Source organism: Larimichthys crocea, chromosome XVII (genome assembly GCF_000972845.2).
Source record: "Larimichthys crocea isolate SSNF chromosome XVII, L_crocea_2.0, whole genome shotgun sequence".
Taxonomy (NCBI): domain Eukaryota; kingdom Metazoa; phylum Chordata; class Actinopteri; family Sciaenidae; genus Larimichthys; species Larimichthys crocea.
The window spans coordinates 22,623,882-22,640,471 of NC_040027.1; the positions used below are offsets into that span (position 1 = coordinate 22,623,882).

At 40.2% G+C, this 16,590-nt stretch overlaps 2 protein-coding genes across 7 annotated transcripts in view; one reads left to right on the top strand and one right to left on the bottom strand.

The window, feature by feature from the left end:
* Positions 1–1,243: 1,243 nt before the first annotated feature.
* On the bottom strand, positions 1,244–8,560 carry LOC104917762 (serine/arginine-rich splicing factor 11). 5 transcript variants are annotated; one of them, XM_010729295.3, is made up of 13 exons: positions 8,461–8,560; positions 8,158–8,329; positions 7,001–7,134; positions 4,127–4,236; positions 3,737–3,826; positions 3,599–3,645; positions 3,378–3,511; positions 3,114–3,195; positions 2,884–2,997; positions 2,583–2,672; positions 2,412–2,483; positions 2,149–2,326; positions 1,244–2,056 (listed from the first exon to the last, which is right to left on the bottom strand). In XM_010729295.3, exons 2-13 carry the CDS (start codon positions 8,277–8,279, stop codon positions 1,850–1,852), a joined length of 1,380 nt encoding a protein of 459 aa, XP_010727597.1. In that variant the 5' UTR covers positions 8,280–8,329; positions 8,461–8,560; the 3' UTR covers positions 1,244–1,849. The 5 variants fall into 5 exon arrangements, with proteins under 5 accessions (XP_010727597.1, XP_019110549.1, XP_027145981.1 ...); XM_019255004.2 differs by having other exon boundaries at positions 2,430–2,483; positions 8,158–8,548; XM_027290180.1 differs by lacking the exons at positions 8,158–8,329; positions 8,461–8,560 and adding an exon at positions 4,503–6,754 and having other exon boundaries at positions 7,001–7,136.
* A 1,532-nt stretch (positions 8,561–10,092) lies between these two features.
* xxylt1 (xyloside xylosyltransferase 1) overlaps positions 10,093–16,590 on the top strand; it is a 30,146-nt gene continuing 23,648 nt past the window's right edge. The window contains exons 1-2 of one of the 2 annotated variants that reach the window (XM_010729292.3): positions 10,093–10,617; positions 12,178–12,807. In XM_010729292.3, coding sequence (XP_010727594.2) covers positions 12,271–12,807 — 537 coding nt within the window. In that variant the 5' untranslated portion in view covers positions 10,093–10,617; positions 12,178–12,270. Of the gene's footprint in view, positions 10,618–11,024; positions 11,218–12,177; positions 12,808–16,590 lie in introns of those variants that run through there. The other variant, XM_027290407.1, reaches the window with a different exon arrangement.

Consider the following 16,590-nt stretch of genomic DNA (forward strand, 5'->3'; position numbering starts at 1 on the left):
GTTTGGACTCCATGTTTTTTCACATCCATACGTTACTATTTCTGATGTAAGAGTTTGACATGTCGAGAATACATTAACTCGCTAACGGTTTGACCATTAAATATGAAGCTACAGTTAACCACGCGTTAGCTTAACTTGGCATACAGACCGGAAATGGCAAACAACAGCGTAGCTTCTGTCAGACACTGATTAAAAATGAACTCACCAGCACCAGCAAAAGCTTAAATTAATTAATTAAGTAAAATCTCATTTGTTTAATCCTGTTGAGTAAAAACAAAAGTGTAAACCCGACAGTTAGCCAATTTTACTGGCGATTAAATGGTCATTGAGTATTGATTAAAGTTAAAAGTTATCTCAAAATGGTCCGGTGTGTAAGATTTAGAGGGGTTTACTAATATGATATTACTATTAAAAACATAGTTATGTTCTTGTTAACTTAAAATAAGTCTTTATTTGCAGATGGAACGGGTCCTCTTTCATGGAGTCGGCCATCTTGCACTGCCATGTTTCCCAAGCAGCTCAACACTGGGAGTACTGTTAAGTAGTCAAGAAAATAATGAAATAAGTCATTTCCCAACTTTTCCTTGAGCTCGATAGAAAACGTCACAAGATCAAGGAAAGATGTGAAGGAGAATTTCTAAGGAGTTAGGAAAAGATAGCTGTAGTGTTCAGAGAATCAGACTGCACTTATACTAGGCTACATTGTGACGCGACAGCGGCTGTTATTGACGTGATGCATGGTAAAATTATAATTCAGTTCAGAAGATGAACTACAAAAGAGATCCTTCTCTCTGTGCAATATGACTCCATTATGTCACACGTCTGTCCATTTTCACAGTCTCTCTGCTGCATTGCACTTTTTAAATAACGTCTGTTTGTGAATGACCGAATGGTGTGTCAATTCTTTTCCATTATTGCCGAAGGAATTGTGGGACTGCGTTACCCTCCTAAAGAAGATAAGGAAGGAAGCACTGAAGCTCATTTCAACATTCAGAGAATTTGAACACCTCTTATCATGGCAGCTGTGTAAATACTTCAGGGTCATTTCACAGTTAGGAACCTCTCTAAGCAAAATTGACTATTCGAATGGACTCCCTGTCTTAAGAGGGCCTTTCACGTGTTTCACAGGCAATATAGTTTCTCCTAAACACGCTTGTATGGGGAGGATGAGGCGGGTTGTTATTCAATAATTCCTACACATTGGACCTTTAAGCTTTAACATTTCCTTTTAAATGACACAATGTTGACAGTTTAACCAATTTTATTAGTTTCCTTTGGAAAACCTATTGAAGACAAAGTATTTCATTGCAACAACACATTTCAATCTACAGTGTACACTTACAAAGGGGTGTAAATAGGAAGGTCAGCTGAAATACAACTGGGTGCATTACAATTAAAGCAAAAGATGGTTCAGCAACAAAAATATTAACATGAAGTCGGTGGCTGGGTGGTCAGTGACTAACAGTCTGAACGAGGAAAGGACTCAGTCCTGACTAGTAAAATATTTACATAAACAACATTTTAGTGGAAAATGCTGTGTATTCTACCGTCAGGAAGTTTAAACACAAAGGCAACAAAACAAAACAAAATTAACAGGATCTTAAAAAAGTACAGCAATGACACTTTAAAACCATGTCTCATATTCATATTTTAGTCCTCGTTTTCTTGTCTTTACAAAAATTATCTGACTGCTCTCCTTCTACACCCCCTCCCCTCCCAATGCTTCTACAGTTAAGACAACAAACCTTTTTTTTTTTAACTGAGTGATCAGGCACAGACACTTTGTGGCCTATATTAAAAATATAAAAGAGGACAGTGGAAAGATAACACGGTCTGGTTCGGGATATTCTTAGTCGCTCATCTCCATGTCTTCCTGATGGTGATCGTCTCCATTCAGTTTGGACTTTTTGGGAATTTGGCCCTCGGGTCTTTCCATCTCCTCCTGGCCTTTAGGGGACGACGCAGAGTCAGAGTCGGTCTTCCTCTCGTCTTCATCCTCCTCTCCTTCTTTTTCACTGTCGTACCCTTGCTCCTCTTCGTCGTAATCCCGAGTCACCTGACAAGACAATTTGAGTGAGTATTTTTCAGTCAGGTTCACATTAAATGTCACCACCTACAGATGTCCTAATAGTTTTGACAGGAACATACCTTAACGTCTCCTTTCTCACTGTCAGACTTGCGGTCCCGGTCTCGTTCCTTGTCTTTGCTCTTCTTCTTCTTACTGCTGGAGCGCTCTCTTTCATCTCTGCTTCGGTCCCTGTCCTCCCTCCTGTCTCTATCCCTGTCCTTCTCACGCTCCTTGTCCTTCTTTTTCTCCTTCTTATGACTGTCAACATGAAAAAAATCATTGGTTTTAAATGGACTCCAAAACATGATTGAATAATTTGAATGTAAATTGCATAAGAAATCACCGTCTGGGCGATGGAGACCTGGATAACTTCCTCCTGGGGGACCGAGATGCACTGCGGCTTCGCCTGTGCCTCCTTGGACACCAAGCAAAGAAAAAAGTCGTTAGAAAAAAAAGCATGTGCAGAGCATGTGTGGCTGCATTTCTTCATTACACCGTGCTCAGAAGCACTCACCGACTAATGCTTCGAGACCTCCTGGCACTGCTGTAGCTCTTAGGGGGCGTCTTTGACCTTTTCTTAGACTTCTCCTCCTTCCTCCTGTCCCTGATCAAGACACAAGCAAGGTCGACAAGATTTAGCAAACAGCAGCAGCACGCTGCACAAAACAGGAAAATCTGCTTTACTCTCTGCGCAAACTGGACGTGCTGGCAATTTCAGAAAGTGCAGAAAAATCATGATTACTACAGCTCATTTCACAAATAAAATGAAAACATAATATACTGAGGTTCCCCCAGACAACAATGGAGACACTGACCTTGATCTACTGCGGCGGCTTCTATCCCGGGAGTGAGACCTCCTCCTCCTCGGACTCTTGGACCTCCTCCTACTCCTCGAATGGGATCTCCGCCGAGATCTGCTCTTTGAACGTCTGCCAAAAATCAAGAAATGTCAGAAATTAAATATATACCGTTTGTGTTTCACATGTGGACATCTTAAATTCCTTATCAGAAAAGAAAAGACAGACTGTCATACAGATGTCTTTACCTGTGTCTTGAGCGAGATCTGGACCGTCTACGCCGTGACCGCGAACGGGAGCGGGAATGTTTGCGCTTGTCATCTTTCTTGTCTGCAAAAAAAACAACAATGATGCACAGTTACATATCCATCAGGTAGTGTAACCAATATTTCTCAGCTCACTTGAATATTAATTCAAAAATGTGGTAAATACAACACACAGCTTCCCAAAGAAGCTTCTACACAGTCCTGCTAAGAGTTTCTTCAAAGGAGATGAAAGAATCGAGTACTCACTTCCTGGTTCAATGGCTGCAGAAATGAGAGACTGAGCCTCTCGGACTCTCTTCATGGCCTCTTCAATCTCCTTATTGGAGGCGTCGTTCTTCAGCCCGGGATTCAGGTTCAGTCCGGCCGCTAATGGATTCAATCTGTCAAGTGGCATTAATTATTTAGATTCGTCTCCCAAGGGTCATTGGATTGCATATGCAGGATGAAGATTGTGTATGGTTTCTTACTTGGGGTCCATGGACTGCATGAGCTTCAAGAAGTCTGCAGAAAGAGCCTGAAAAAGAGATCAGAAGGATTTGTTGCATTAGGAAGAGATTTTGTTTTTAACGTGCCTCTACTATGAACGTCAACGATTTAATGCTCACCTGGGGGTTCATGTTAGGTCCCGGCATTCCCATGGCAGCCATTTGCTCCATGTTGGGAGCTCCAAGACCTCCGAACGGTGTCCCTCCCATCTGAAACAAGAAACACAGACGCTTAAGGTAACGGCTCATCACAAAAACATTTCATTCCTAAATTAAGATGGAGGAATCCAGCATCAATCAACCAGTGCTTTCTAAATCTGTCTCAAACTGAATTCAAAAGGTCTCCACTTAGTTGTCAGCTTCAAAGTTCATTCTCTGTATGTTACTGTGTGGTGTTTAACAAATATGGCTGATATTCACAGAGCCATTACAAAAACTAGACTTTAGACTTGAGATCCATGACTCACACGTGACAACAATCAACACGATGTAAACCTATTAAAAACGTACTGTTGCCAGAGGATTGGGTGTTGGAAGAAGGCCTCCCCCAGGCATCATTCCTGCCACGGCATTGGCTGGAGCCAGCAGCGACATAGCTTTAGATTCATCAGGAATGACTCCTGGAGAAAGACAACAATATTTCAGTACATACTCCATGCAAACATCGATAAACACTCAGACAAGACTTGCAGACAAGCCACCTCAGTCTAACTACTCTGTAGTAAAAAAAATAAAATAATAAAAAATCCACTTTTTGTCTTGTCTGTAAATCTTGATCCCTGACTTTTTTTTTTTTCTCTTTGTGAAAGTATGATTGTAGGATTAGCAGCTATGAGTTTAAAAGTCACAATACACACTGTGGTCAACACTGCCAAGATTTTATCACCTGTACTTGTTTTTTAAGTCATGAACCAAACGTAAGCAAGCACAGCCAGTTGTCCCGTGGGATGTGCTCTCAACTTTCATTAGATGTTTTATGAACAAGCGACTCGCGCCGGCTGCTTCGCTATAAAGCACACAAAAACATTGAGATACAGAAAACAAAGTTCATGATTTGGGCGTAGACACAAGGGTACATTTTCAACATCACTTACCATTACCAATACAAAAACAGAAAAGGTTCAGTCATATTACCTTTTCTGGGCTTTTGTTGGTGGTTTACTTTGTACAATCCCACCACACAAAAAAAGAAAAGAAAACTTCAATAGAAAAAAAAAAAAAAACTTACTTGGCAACCAGATAAAACCAGATACTACTAACAAGCTACAGTACTGCTAGGTTTTTAGCCAACAGTCACTAGAAAGACTAAACAATTTCAAAAGATAAACTGCGCTAAACAGTTAATGGACAAAAGCTGTGATAACATCATGAAAAAATGTGCCCAAAGCTGAAGAAAAACCAAACAGTAAAATCAAAAGGGAAAATCTTATGGAGATGATCATCCATGGTTGTGCAATCTGAAAACAGGCTATTTTTTTAAATCTGACATTTTAACATTTTTTTTAAAAGGGGGAGAGAGAGAGAGAGGGAGAGAGAGAGAGAGGGGGAGAGAGAGACATACACACACACGCGCACACACACACACACACACAACAGAAAGGACACTTGAGAAACAGGATAAGGCTGCAGAAGACAAAACTGTTGGTGGCATTTTCAGCAGGGCCTGGTATATAGGGCTGGCTGAACCAGGAAAAAGAACTGTAAAACACAACAACAAAAGAAACACCACTGTTAAACGTGAGAGTCACTCAACTCTTGCAGAGTCATGTGTGGAGAGGGTCAATTTAAAAAGATTTTTTAAAATTTTTACTGCAACATCAAGCAGAGGCTTAAAAAAAAAAAAAAAACTACTTTCATCTCTGGACTGTGTGTTAGTGAAAATTTGGATACACAAATGCACAGTGTAATAAGAAGACAAAGCTTTGGCACATGAAGCAAAGTAAATGCCAAAGGCAGTTTGTGTGCTTATCATGATTAATAACCAAATGATGTGCTAATTTTAAAATTTCCACCACATCTGCTGAAAGTAACTGTGTAGATGATGGCACACACACACACACACCTTCAAAATCTACTCTAGCATGCACAGCTGATTTGTTAATCTATCCTGCATGCTTTGTGCATTGTGTAGGGATGTCCCGAACATTTATCCTGATCAGAGTCAATGTTCTGCAAATACCAAGTCCTGGTCCAGTATTTATATATTCATTTTGTTGTTGAGCAGTTGCACAGTGTATACTCAGTCGAATCAGTCCACAGTTTGTTTGGTCAACGGCTCTGCATTAAGACAACAACAACCAGACCCACAGTACAGCCATGCAGGTGTTTTCACTCATTTGGCTCATGAGACCTCTCTCAGGACTGTGCTTGATTGACATCTCCCTCACTCCATAGATGAGTCTTTTTGCACGTCACGGCGGGACAACTTACACTTTGGAGTTCGGGGACGTAAGCAAACCTCCCACCACAGTCTCACCCAACCTGAACCTAAATAGGTCTAATCATCCAGTGACTGAAAACACCGGTGTGTATGTGTGGGGGTCTTTAATGGCTTGGACATACTATCAATAGAGAGTCAGAGTGGCTGTGTGGTGGCGGCAAATAAACTGTATGTGTGCTTACATAATGAAATTATGAGTTTAAACACAGGTTTTTCTTCTGCAGATCTTTAAGAGGAACATCTGCTGAAGAGGTGAAAATATAAACACAGGATCAGAACCGGTTCACGCTCCAAGTCAATACCAAATGATTAAAAACACTGGCCTGATACCATCCAGCAGATCTGGTCGGGGCATCCCTAATTTGATGCATGCCTACAATCGACATTTTACATTTTATTTGTAAAATATTCAAATCCTTTGAACATGTCTGAATCGAGATTTGCCCTGCTCCCTCTCCCCCACCCCGTCATTTTGCTTAAGAGTTGTGTGGCTATGTTTTTTTTTTCTTTTTTTAAAGAAAAGATGCCTTGAACAGAGAGAAAAAAAAATAAAATAAAGAGTTAATATTTTACTGCAGAACAAGAGAGAGAAGGGGGGGCTTGCGAGCCTGGTGCCATTATTTTTTCTAATCTCCTGATGGCAGCAGAGGACCACTTTCAGCCAGCAAGGAAGGGGCTCTCTGCAAATGACTTGTCCACTATGAAAACCACAACACAAATAACAGAGAGAGAAGTTTACAGCTAGATTGTAAGACATGGACACAAATGTACAATTTTTTCCCTTTTACATACCTATGCCAAGCACAGAAAAGCTTAGCTAATTTTGAATCACAATGGCTCAGATAAGTGTTTTTGCAATTCTACTAAAATAAAAAAACAACCTACACATCGTGAATGCATGTTCAGAGATGTGAGCGCACGCGAGAATAAAAACAGACACCCACCTTCAGCAAAAGGGACCACGATCAAGGCTCTGTCCACGAAGACGGTGTTCGTCAGGTGCTGGGAAACTCCCACCGATTCAGACTCAAGGAACTTTACAAAACAGACACGTGAAGTCACAGGCAAGGGAGAGTCACTGGAAAAAAATACAGATATGTTGTGCAAAGAATACAAACAAGGACAGCCAACATGCCTTCTTCAAACTGACTCGAATGAGTTTTGTGTCCCCTGTGACGACCAAGTTAATAACATGTTACGGGGCTGTAAAGTATAATCCACTCTCTGACGTCTACGTCCTCTGAACAGACCATCACATTGTATTATTCATAGTGTTAGCACAAATCTCATCAGCAATCAAACATCATGGTAAATCACTGACGCTTTGAAGCTTTATCTTTCTCACAGGTTGCCTGTGAGTGAAACTGATTTATTTAACTGTTATTATGTTGTTGTTACAGTCCTTGACAAGTCCTACCTGCCGAGAAGCCGGATGTAATTCGACAGAGGAGAATACAAAGCAGAGAACAAATTATTTCCTACTATCTTCTTGATTAAAATGCTGTATGTACTGAAGCGGGACCATAGGGATCACAAACAAGAAGTCACCGACTTTATTACAATGTTAATGTTAGATTTATTGGTTTTCCCCATTTTTCATTCATTAAAAAAAAAATAGCTGTTACATCAAGAGGTGCAGGGGTTTATTTACACTGTCGCTCATGAAGTGTCAAGACAAAAATGCACAAATGAATCATTTTACAGTGAGGTTAAACAAAAGTGTTTCAGTTTTCATTTATCAGACAGAAGGCTGTGGGCTTATACGCCTTTTCATTTACCCAAATGTGAGGAGTCACTACTAGGTCAGAAACAAATGACAGATTAAGAGGATGAGCATAAATCCACACCAGTAAAAATGGACGTCGATTAGTGGTGGTACTATCTGAATCCCGAAAGTCTGTGGAAGAAAGGGGGGTTTAAACCTACGCTAAAAGCCAGTCACACACACAGCACAGCGATCATCACACACCTCATGGTGACGCTAAGGGGAGTGACTGCTGCCGCGTTCACGAAGGGCGCGAGGCCTACTCGACGGTGCAAGGCCTCGAGACGGAGCCCGGCGTTAGCTCGGGGTAAAGATGTAAGAGTCAACAATACTCACTCGGGTGGAAACAGTTTGAGCTCCTCTATGTTCCCGAGGAATCCGAACAGAGTCCTCATCTGCTCGGAGGTGGTGCTCGGGGACACGTTGGTCACCTGGATGACGTGCGTGCTCGAGTTCATCTTCGCGGATGGCTAAGATCGAGCTAGCTAGCGTTGCGCTAGCGACGTGCCTGGATTCAAAACAAAAACAAACAAACAAAAAAACGCGAGCTAAGGTTTAGTGTCTACGACGAAAATAACATTAGGCGAACGCACGGCTCAGCATCTTTCCTGCAGGTACAGAAGATGGTTAAACATTTACCGCCGACGAGAACACAACGGCCGCGGGCACCCAGCAACAATGCCACCGCCGAATGTCGTGAGGCAGGAGTGATGCCTTCACGGGCAATTTGTAAGCTCGGACCCGTGAGTTTCGTTCAAGTAGATATACTTTATTCATCACACCGCGCGGAAATGTACTTGTTACAGCAGCAGAGGAAAGTGTAGCATACACTACAGAATTAGAAAAAAGTAGAAAAGGCCAACAAGAACAAACACAATAAACAGACAGAAATATCTATAACCTACACAATAAACACGAAAAACAATGAACCTTCAAAACAGGCAAGTACTGAGGATAAAAGTGGCATGATATATAAAAAGAGTATTGTAATGTAAAGTGACCATAGTGTAAGAAAATATTGCAAAGAAAGTGACCATGATACAAATAATAATCTTTTTGCAAGAGTAGTGAGCATAATACAAATAATATTACAAAAGTAAGTGACCGTGATATAAATTATAACTGCAAGGTATAAATGAAATAAAATAGAAAAAAATTGCAATGAGAGTACTAGGCCAAAATTATGACATAATGTGTTTGGTGAAGATGTAACAGTGGTGGAAGAAGTAATGGGAACCGTCACCTAAGTTAATATGACCAAAATACTTTTTTAAAAACTTATAAGCTTAATTTAAAGGTTCAGTGTGTAGAATTTAGTTGCATCTAGTGGACTAATCGCTGCATTGCAATCTCCTCGCATCACCCTTACATTCATGGTGTAAAGGAGAAACAACACTTTAAGGACCCCGTTTAGAGTCACAAATTTAGTTTGTCTGTTCTGGGCTACTGTAGAAACACGGTGTTTCAACATGGTGGCCTCCATGAAAGAGGACCCGCTCCCACTGTAGATATAAAAGGATCATTTTTATTTTTTTGATTATTATTTTAAGGTGATTATACATGCATGAAAACATAGTTATGAATGTTATATTCCATGTTTGCCTTATTCTAAAAATATAGTCCCCAAATCTTACACACTGCACCTTTAACTGTGCAATCTTTTCTATTTCTGTAGTTCTGTTTCCACTTTTATTATTATTCTTATTATTATTATTATTATTCTTATTAAACTTTTTATAGTTTTCTATTTGTAAGTCAGATCTTTGCACCTGTTTAAGTTCTGCTGCTATCTCTAAGCTAATTTTATAGCCTGACCCTTATTGGATTTTTGAGGCTGATACTGATTAATATTTGTGAGTTTAAAATGATCCAATAATAATATGTTATTTAATATTTGTGAGTTTAAAATGATCCAATAATAATATGTTATTATATGATGATATTTACATTATGTTACATAAGCAGGACAAAGAGGAGAAATGTGAATCATGTGTTATTGTGTTGTGTTATTTTTAAATGTTTAACTTCAAGGCAAACAATATATAGTATCATTGCCGGTGTAGAAACAACTAACCAAGTCTTTGTGTTGTTAATGTTTTAACAATTATTATGCTACAAAATAAGGTTTTGGTAATTCTACATACTGAGCAGAATCTATCAGACGAGATTAAAAAGAAGAAGTCAGCAAATTGAAATTAAGTCAACTATCATTCTTTGCTCTATCTGTTCGTACGTAAAAATGACACCTGGCATTTTTCCAACTGTACGTGAAGGCATCATGCCTCGGAATACGGCTGCTCATAGTGGGCGTGGCTAAGGTTGCGTCACAGTATTTCGTTGCTAGGCTGCTAGCTTAGGGTTTCTCCAAATCACGTCTTTTTTTTATCGTTTATCTTTATTGAAACACAAAACCGTGCAAATAGCGCAGTAGTTTTACAGCGACATGGGTACTCAGAGGCATACCGGTGATTTTAAGCAGTGCTCGGCTCAGTGTTTGGGTTAAACAAACAGTATCTCTCTCTCAACTCATCGACCCACGTCTGGGCGCAAAGTCGCCGCTTGCTAACTTCCTAGCATCTTCGCTTGTGTCAGCAGGTTTCTGCAGCGTTTATGACTCCACGTTTTGATGATATGACATTGTTTCAATGTTAATAGTGTCGTTAAAGTTCAGTGTAACCTTGGTTAATGTCGTATTGCTTCATAAAAGTTAAAGATCCGGTGCATGTTCACAGCTCAGGGCAGCTTAATCCGCCAACAAGCTGTCAAGATGGACCTACGGAGACCAACACGAGACAGGCAAGTGGATGCACCCCTGCAGAAGTAAATGATATTTTCTGTGCATGATAACAGCGTGATTTACGGTGTAACATTGGCGGGAGATTTATGAAAACCCTGCCTGCAGAGGTCTGGGAAGCCACAAGTGTACCTAATGTTTATGGAGAGAGGCAAAAGTCTAAGTGAGAGGGGTTAAATCAGCATAAAATTAAAAGTACAGGAGCAATGCAATAAATAGCAAATATAAAGGGGACATAAGGGACTTAAACAGGATTGTAATTATCTGTCTGGCATGTTACCTTCACATTATTTCCATGGACGTGGGAAATAAGGATGCTGACTTTCTCTTTTACAGGCATTTACTGTATATGTGTTATATGTATTTGTGGTAGAGGTTTGAATGCTTTTATTTATTCTTTATCAATCATGTGTCGACTATAACAACAGTATTTCCAACACAGATTACAGGTTGGATCAATCACACATGGACACACCGAGGTGTTTTTAGGGAAGTTCGAGTCCCACTGAATCAAAGGCACCAAAGATGTCAGGACGTGTGGTCAGACAGACTCAGAGAGTTCAACTCAGTCGGCTGCAGCTAGACTACATGAGATACAGGATGTGTGATTCGATCGATCTAAGTAGTGAAATATATCTAGTAACTAGAGGTGGTAACTAGAGCAGTTTAAAAGTGCTGTACTCTTCGTTAGCTTTGGTAGATCTGTAGTTTTCATGCATTGGTTCCTGTGTTGTTGCTTTGACACTGTGAAAATGAGTTATTTATATGTAGCATATGCAAAAGAAACGAATGCCGCACAGCATTTTGTATGACACGATTAAATAGACTAGACCAGCGTTTCTCAAACTTTTTACACCGTGCGCCACCTCAGAAAATATTTGGCTCTCCAAGTACCACCATCAGAAACAAATACAGTCGACCCTGTTTGGCTACAGATCGTTCTCATAGAAGATTTGTTTATTTTACACCATGTCTTTACATTTTATGGTAAAAAACTGCCAAACCATGACAGCAAAAGGCCGTAAAATATGCCAAGAGGTATGACTGCGTTTCCTGTAAGTAGTAAAACACAGTCATATTTCAAAACCTTTATTTATACACTATTTTAATGGAACGTATACAGAATAACGTATTTTATATTAGAGACTGTTACTATACAGTAAAACACATTATTTAATATTATATAATAATATTTAATGGCATATTTTATGGTCATGGTTTGGCAGACAGACCTACAGATATTTTAATATATGGTACAAATCACCAACCTTAAATGTGAAATCAACAGTACAAAAATCATTTTACTGTAATATTTTAAAAAGTTCTACTGTAATTCAACCACAGCTGCCAGTTTTTTTTTTTTTACCATACAAACAACAGTTTTTTACAGCTTATTGTTGACTGTTGTTGATCCTGAACAGAACCAGAGCTGATTTTGTGAAAAGTGTTACTCTTGCTCTGCACTTTTCTCCTCCACTTACTGAGTTGACTTATTTGAGCTCATGTTACTACTGCTTTTTACCAGTGCTGGAATGTCTGAATGAGTACTCTGTCTCTTACAGGAAAATGTTGGCAACCTACAAACATATGAGGGATACAAAATGGTGAATATTTTCCCATGTCCACCCCCATTCTCATGACACCAATAGGGAGATATGGGCATCCTAAGACTGGTAGTCAGAATCATGGGTAGGATCAGTACTTTCAGGTCCTATCAGTTTGTGCTGCTCCTGGCTGCCGCACTTGCTGTTGTAGCTTTTTACTACTTTGGCTCAGAGAGGCAGAACTTCTCCACCACCACAAAGAGGATCAAGCAGACCCAGGCCAGCCACAACACCAACAGGAACGATGCAGACCTTACAGTGGACACCAGGCTCCCACACACAGCTGGATCTGAGGAGCAAGGATGGGAAGAACAAGATGTAGGCGGAGAGAGTGAGGGATTTAGGCCCAGGATGGTGGACAGTGATGCTGGTGACCGTCGCTATCACGCACTCATGATGTTTACCAAGGTGGACAAGAGCCGGAGCCTGCAGGACAAGTTCAAGGTGGCCATGTTGTCTATGGTTAAGCATGGACGCTTCCAGGAGGGAGAGGTGTTGGTCCTTCACTTTGTGAGTGACCCGACCAGCAAAGAACTGGGAGAGAGGATGCTGCAGGAATTTCTCCTTGATGCAACGTTTAAGTATGAGGTAGGCGGTCTAAACATGTTTGCACTTGATTATATGTTCATTTAAATATAAGATGACCTCATTATTTGACTGAAAGAAATAAGTTTAGCTTCTTGTGAAGTTACTTTTGATGTACATTGGGTTGTTCTCATGCTGTTGAAAGTAAAAAGATTTAATTAGCTCACACTTTAGAGTCAGATGCAAAGTCAGCTTGTAGTCTGTACAACATGTCGTCTGACTACGCCAGGAGACGAGAAGATCAAACATGACTGAGATCAAATATTGTACAGATAATGATAATAATAATAATGGTACAGACTTCTGGGTTGTCTCTTCTGAAATGTATCCATCGTGTTGTACTGGTTTGTACACATGAGAAGTGAATAGTTGTGGAAAGAATAAAATAATGGAGTAGTTTAAGTTCTTGCTTTTTTAGACGATGACAAATGAACTTGCTTTTCGACTTGAATTGTCAGATGCAGACCTGATTTCCAATGTTGGACAGATGACAGGATCTGAGGTGCTGTTCAACGTACTGACAAGCACGTCATTTGAAGCACACTGACCTCTTTACCCAGTCCTCCGTGAGAAAGACCTGTAGTGCTGTTTAAGGTTGAAGCACATGGTGGCAGTGTTGGCCTTCCAAACTTGATCTCTCACTAATGGGCATATCCCTCCTACTGTGTCCTCACTGCCAAAACAGAGGATTATGTCGCCTCTCTGTGGCGCTTTCTGTTGCATGCTATGTCCTGCCCTGTTTCTCCTCTTTTGTATTCTTCACAGGACACACAGACATAAACTTGTTTACAAATTACTTCCTTCTAAATCCTCACCAGCTAGGCCTTTTCTCTCAGGAATGTGTCATCATGTACAACATCTGGTGTGGATGTTACAGCTCTGTATTAGCTTAGGCTCAAGCCGCGCCTGCTTTGGATTGGTTAGAGGTTTGCTCAGCTTGGCATCTTGGCAGTTTTTGAGCCTGTTGGTCTGATTGCTTTCTTGTTCATCTCTATACTCAGACTGAGATCAGAGTCTTGTGGGAGCACAGCTGAAGTGTAAATTGTAAAATACATATACAAATATTAGACAGGTTTTCTGTTCAGATCTGACATGTGACGGTGAAATGAAGTGAAACCCGTTACATGGATATAAATTGGATCTGTTGAGTTACCAGGGTGTTAAAGAAGAGTACAGCCAAAACTGGTATGCAGAGATTATCCCCCCACCCCTTCCTGTGAATAACTATCCGTCAAGTCAAAGTTGGCCAAGATACAAAACACATATTTAGGACATTTGCAGGGGTAGTACAAAGGATTGACAGTATTAGCGAGACATTGAGGTGTCCTAGAATGATACAAAAATATATAATTATGGCAGTCTTACATTAACGGCATCACAAACAAATAGTCACTAAAAGTTTGCCAATAAGAAACACATTTGTTGGTTACATTTAATTAAACTGTCAACCAAAAATCAGTTTGAAAGCAGAGTGTTGATGTAGGAATACAGCATAGATATTTATATATATTAGAGATGTTACGAGTTTAGACCACCCTAACCGCATGGGTCTGTTAGTTGTTGGTAGTATGTGCTCGTCACTCAATTGTGCATAGCAAAGCCTGATGAACACTTTTTGGATTTTAGCATTTTTATTCAAGTTAAACGATTCATCTGAAGGCCAATGTTTGCCTGTTGCAGATTGTACGGTATTGTTCAGTAACAAGAAAATGCTGGACAGAAATGAAAGCCTTTTTTTGTCCACCAGAGAGAATCCACTCACTGTGTAACTTGGTCACAATTCTTTAGAAAAAACAAATCGATCATGATTATTTATGTTACTATCAGATCGGTATTGAATGGTGACAGTGGGAGATTTAGCTTCAAGGTGGGTTTGAGAGGGGATGGCATGCAGCATAGGGCTGCAGGTTGGAATCAAACCTAGTTGTGGTAAGGACTGCAGGCTGAGCTTTACCAGGTGAGCTACTGGGCACCCCTATTCACAGTTTTCATCAACTTCCTTTAAATTTATGTATTAAATAAGGATAGGTATCGAGGAGGCAACTGTTTCTAAATGACCTCAAAGATATCTTTGGCTACGTGTCCTGGTACGACTCTGGCCGGGGACTTTTTGTACTTATCGTCTCTCTTCCCTGATTTCCTGTCTTCTGTCTACTGCCCACTTTCAAAGAAAGCGCTAAATGCTCCTAAAAATATCCTAATTAAAAAGGCATGTTTTTAGCTGTCTGTACTGAAATATCTTGCGTGGATGCCAGTATATCTGTGATAAGCTGAAATTGGCTGAAAACATCAATGCTGGTATATCAGTCCAGCTCGAGTGAGTACATAGTGGCAAAGGGAAAAAAGTGCTTGGGTTGTACTGGCAAGCTGTTCGCTCAGTGGTTTTATCAGTTTCACAGGATCCTTCCAGACCAGTGCTTTTATACATCATGGGTCTAAATAATGAATCATAAAATAATGAAACCATGTTCTGCCACTACTGACACAAACATTGGCCGCTGTGTGTCTCCTGATGTGACCGCTAACAGTCACAGAAGTCACGCCAAGGTTACAGATGGGACGGGGACGCCCGCAGGCCTGATGGATGCAGTGTATACGAGCATGTTGACATCCTTGTGTGTTCATCTTGAGCCTCATTTCTATTAATTATTTATCTTAAAGGAGCTTGAGGGTTGTTATCCAAGAATTTTAGCCTCCATCGCTTCCCAGTAGTGGTAATTTCACCGACCCACTTGACATTCGCAACAAACAGCCCGCAGAGCCGCACTGCCCAGAGGCTGTGCTCATTACTGCTGACCAACATTCACACAGTCCTCATGACACAACATCTTTTTACACTCGAGTCATCGCTTCATGATATGTTCCACTTTCATATAGGGATGCAGTGATTATAACTGTAGCCTGCAAAATCCTGGTTTCATGATAATAATTAATTCTGCTAATAGGCAGGTACTTTGTAAACCTTTATGTTTTTCCTGCGCCCTTGATAAGATTAAATGTAAATGTATTTAAAAATCTGCCCACACAAAGAAGATAAATGATTTTGAGAGATATTGTTGTTTCAAAGTTATGCACGCACACAGCTTCTCCTGGCAATATTAGTTGTGTACAGTATATAGAAGTTTAAACTTCTGGATTTCCCGCATCTCCGTAGAAATGAGGTAATCAAAAAAGGAGAATTTGCTCAGTCCCAGCAACCCTTCAAAAAACAATACGACTGCCAAACATGTCCAGCCTCTGAAGTCAACTATGTGCAGCTGGTTTTGTTTGTGAACTAATAATATCACTTCACCAAATACACTGAATGCCAAAAGTATCAAAAGTATACAGAACACGACAGTATTTATTTTATGACTGAAAAATGATGTTTGGCTATTTTACTGCTTGTCAGTGTGTCCAATTTTTTTTTGAAAAAATCTGGGTTGAAGGAGTTTGAAGTGGTGTGTGCTCATTGAAAAACAATGTAAACCATTGCACATTAAAGTGGAAGTTGAAGTCTGTAAGAATAATATAATGTTTATCAAACTTAATTGGAACTTTTTTTCACCAAATGACGAATCCCTTTCCCAATCAACAGCTGCCTGTCACACATTTATTCGTGTTCAACTCCCAGTACAGGGTGGGTCCTTAATTTGTCCCTCACAAACCACACGGCCTAAGTATAAAATAGTAACTAGTATTTAAACTCTTAAACTTTGCTGCTACTTTGAAACGGTAGAGCTTCAATTGTATGTTCAAGCATCTCATCTCAAGGCTGGTCAGTGAAGTGCTCTCGTTTTGGACCAT

Excerpts from the sequence above, each read along its gene's own strand:
- LOC104917762 (XM_010729295.3), bottom strand. The coding sequence starts at position 8,279 with ATGAACTCGAGCACGCACGTCATCCAGGTGACCAACGTGTCCCCGAGC. Across the intron at positions 4,237-7,000 it reads CGTGGTCCCTTTTGCTGAAG|GAGTCATTCCTGATGAATCT; the intron begins GTGGGTGTCTGT and ends GTCTTTCTCCAG. Across the intron at positions 3,827-4,126 it reads CACCCAATCCTCTGGCAACA|ATGGGAGGGACACCGTTCGG; the intron begins GTACGTTTTTAA and ends TTCTTGTTTCAG.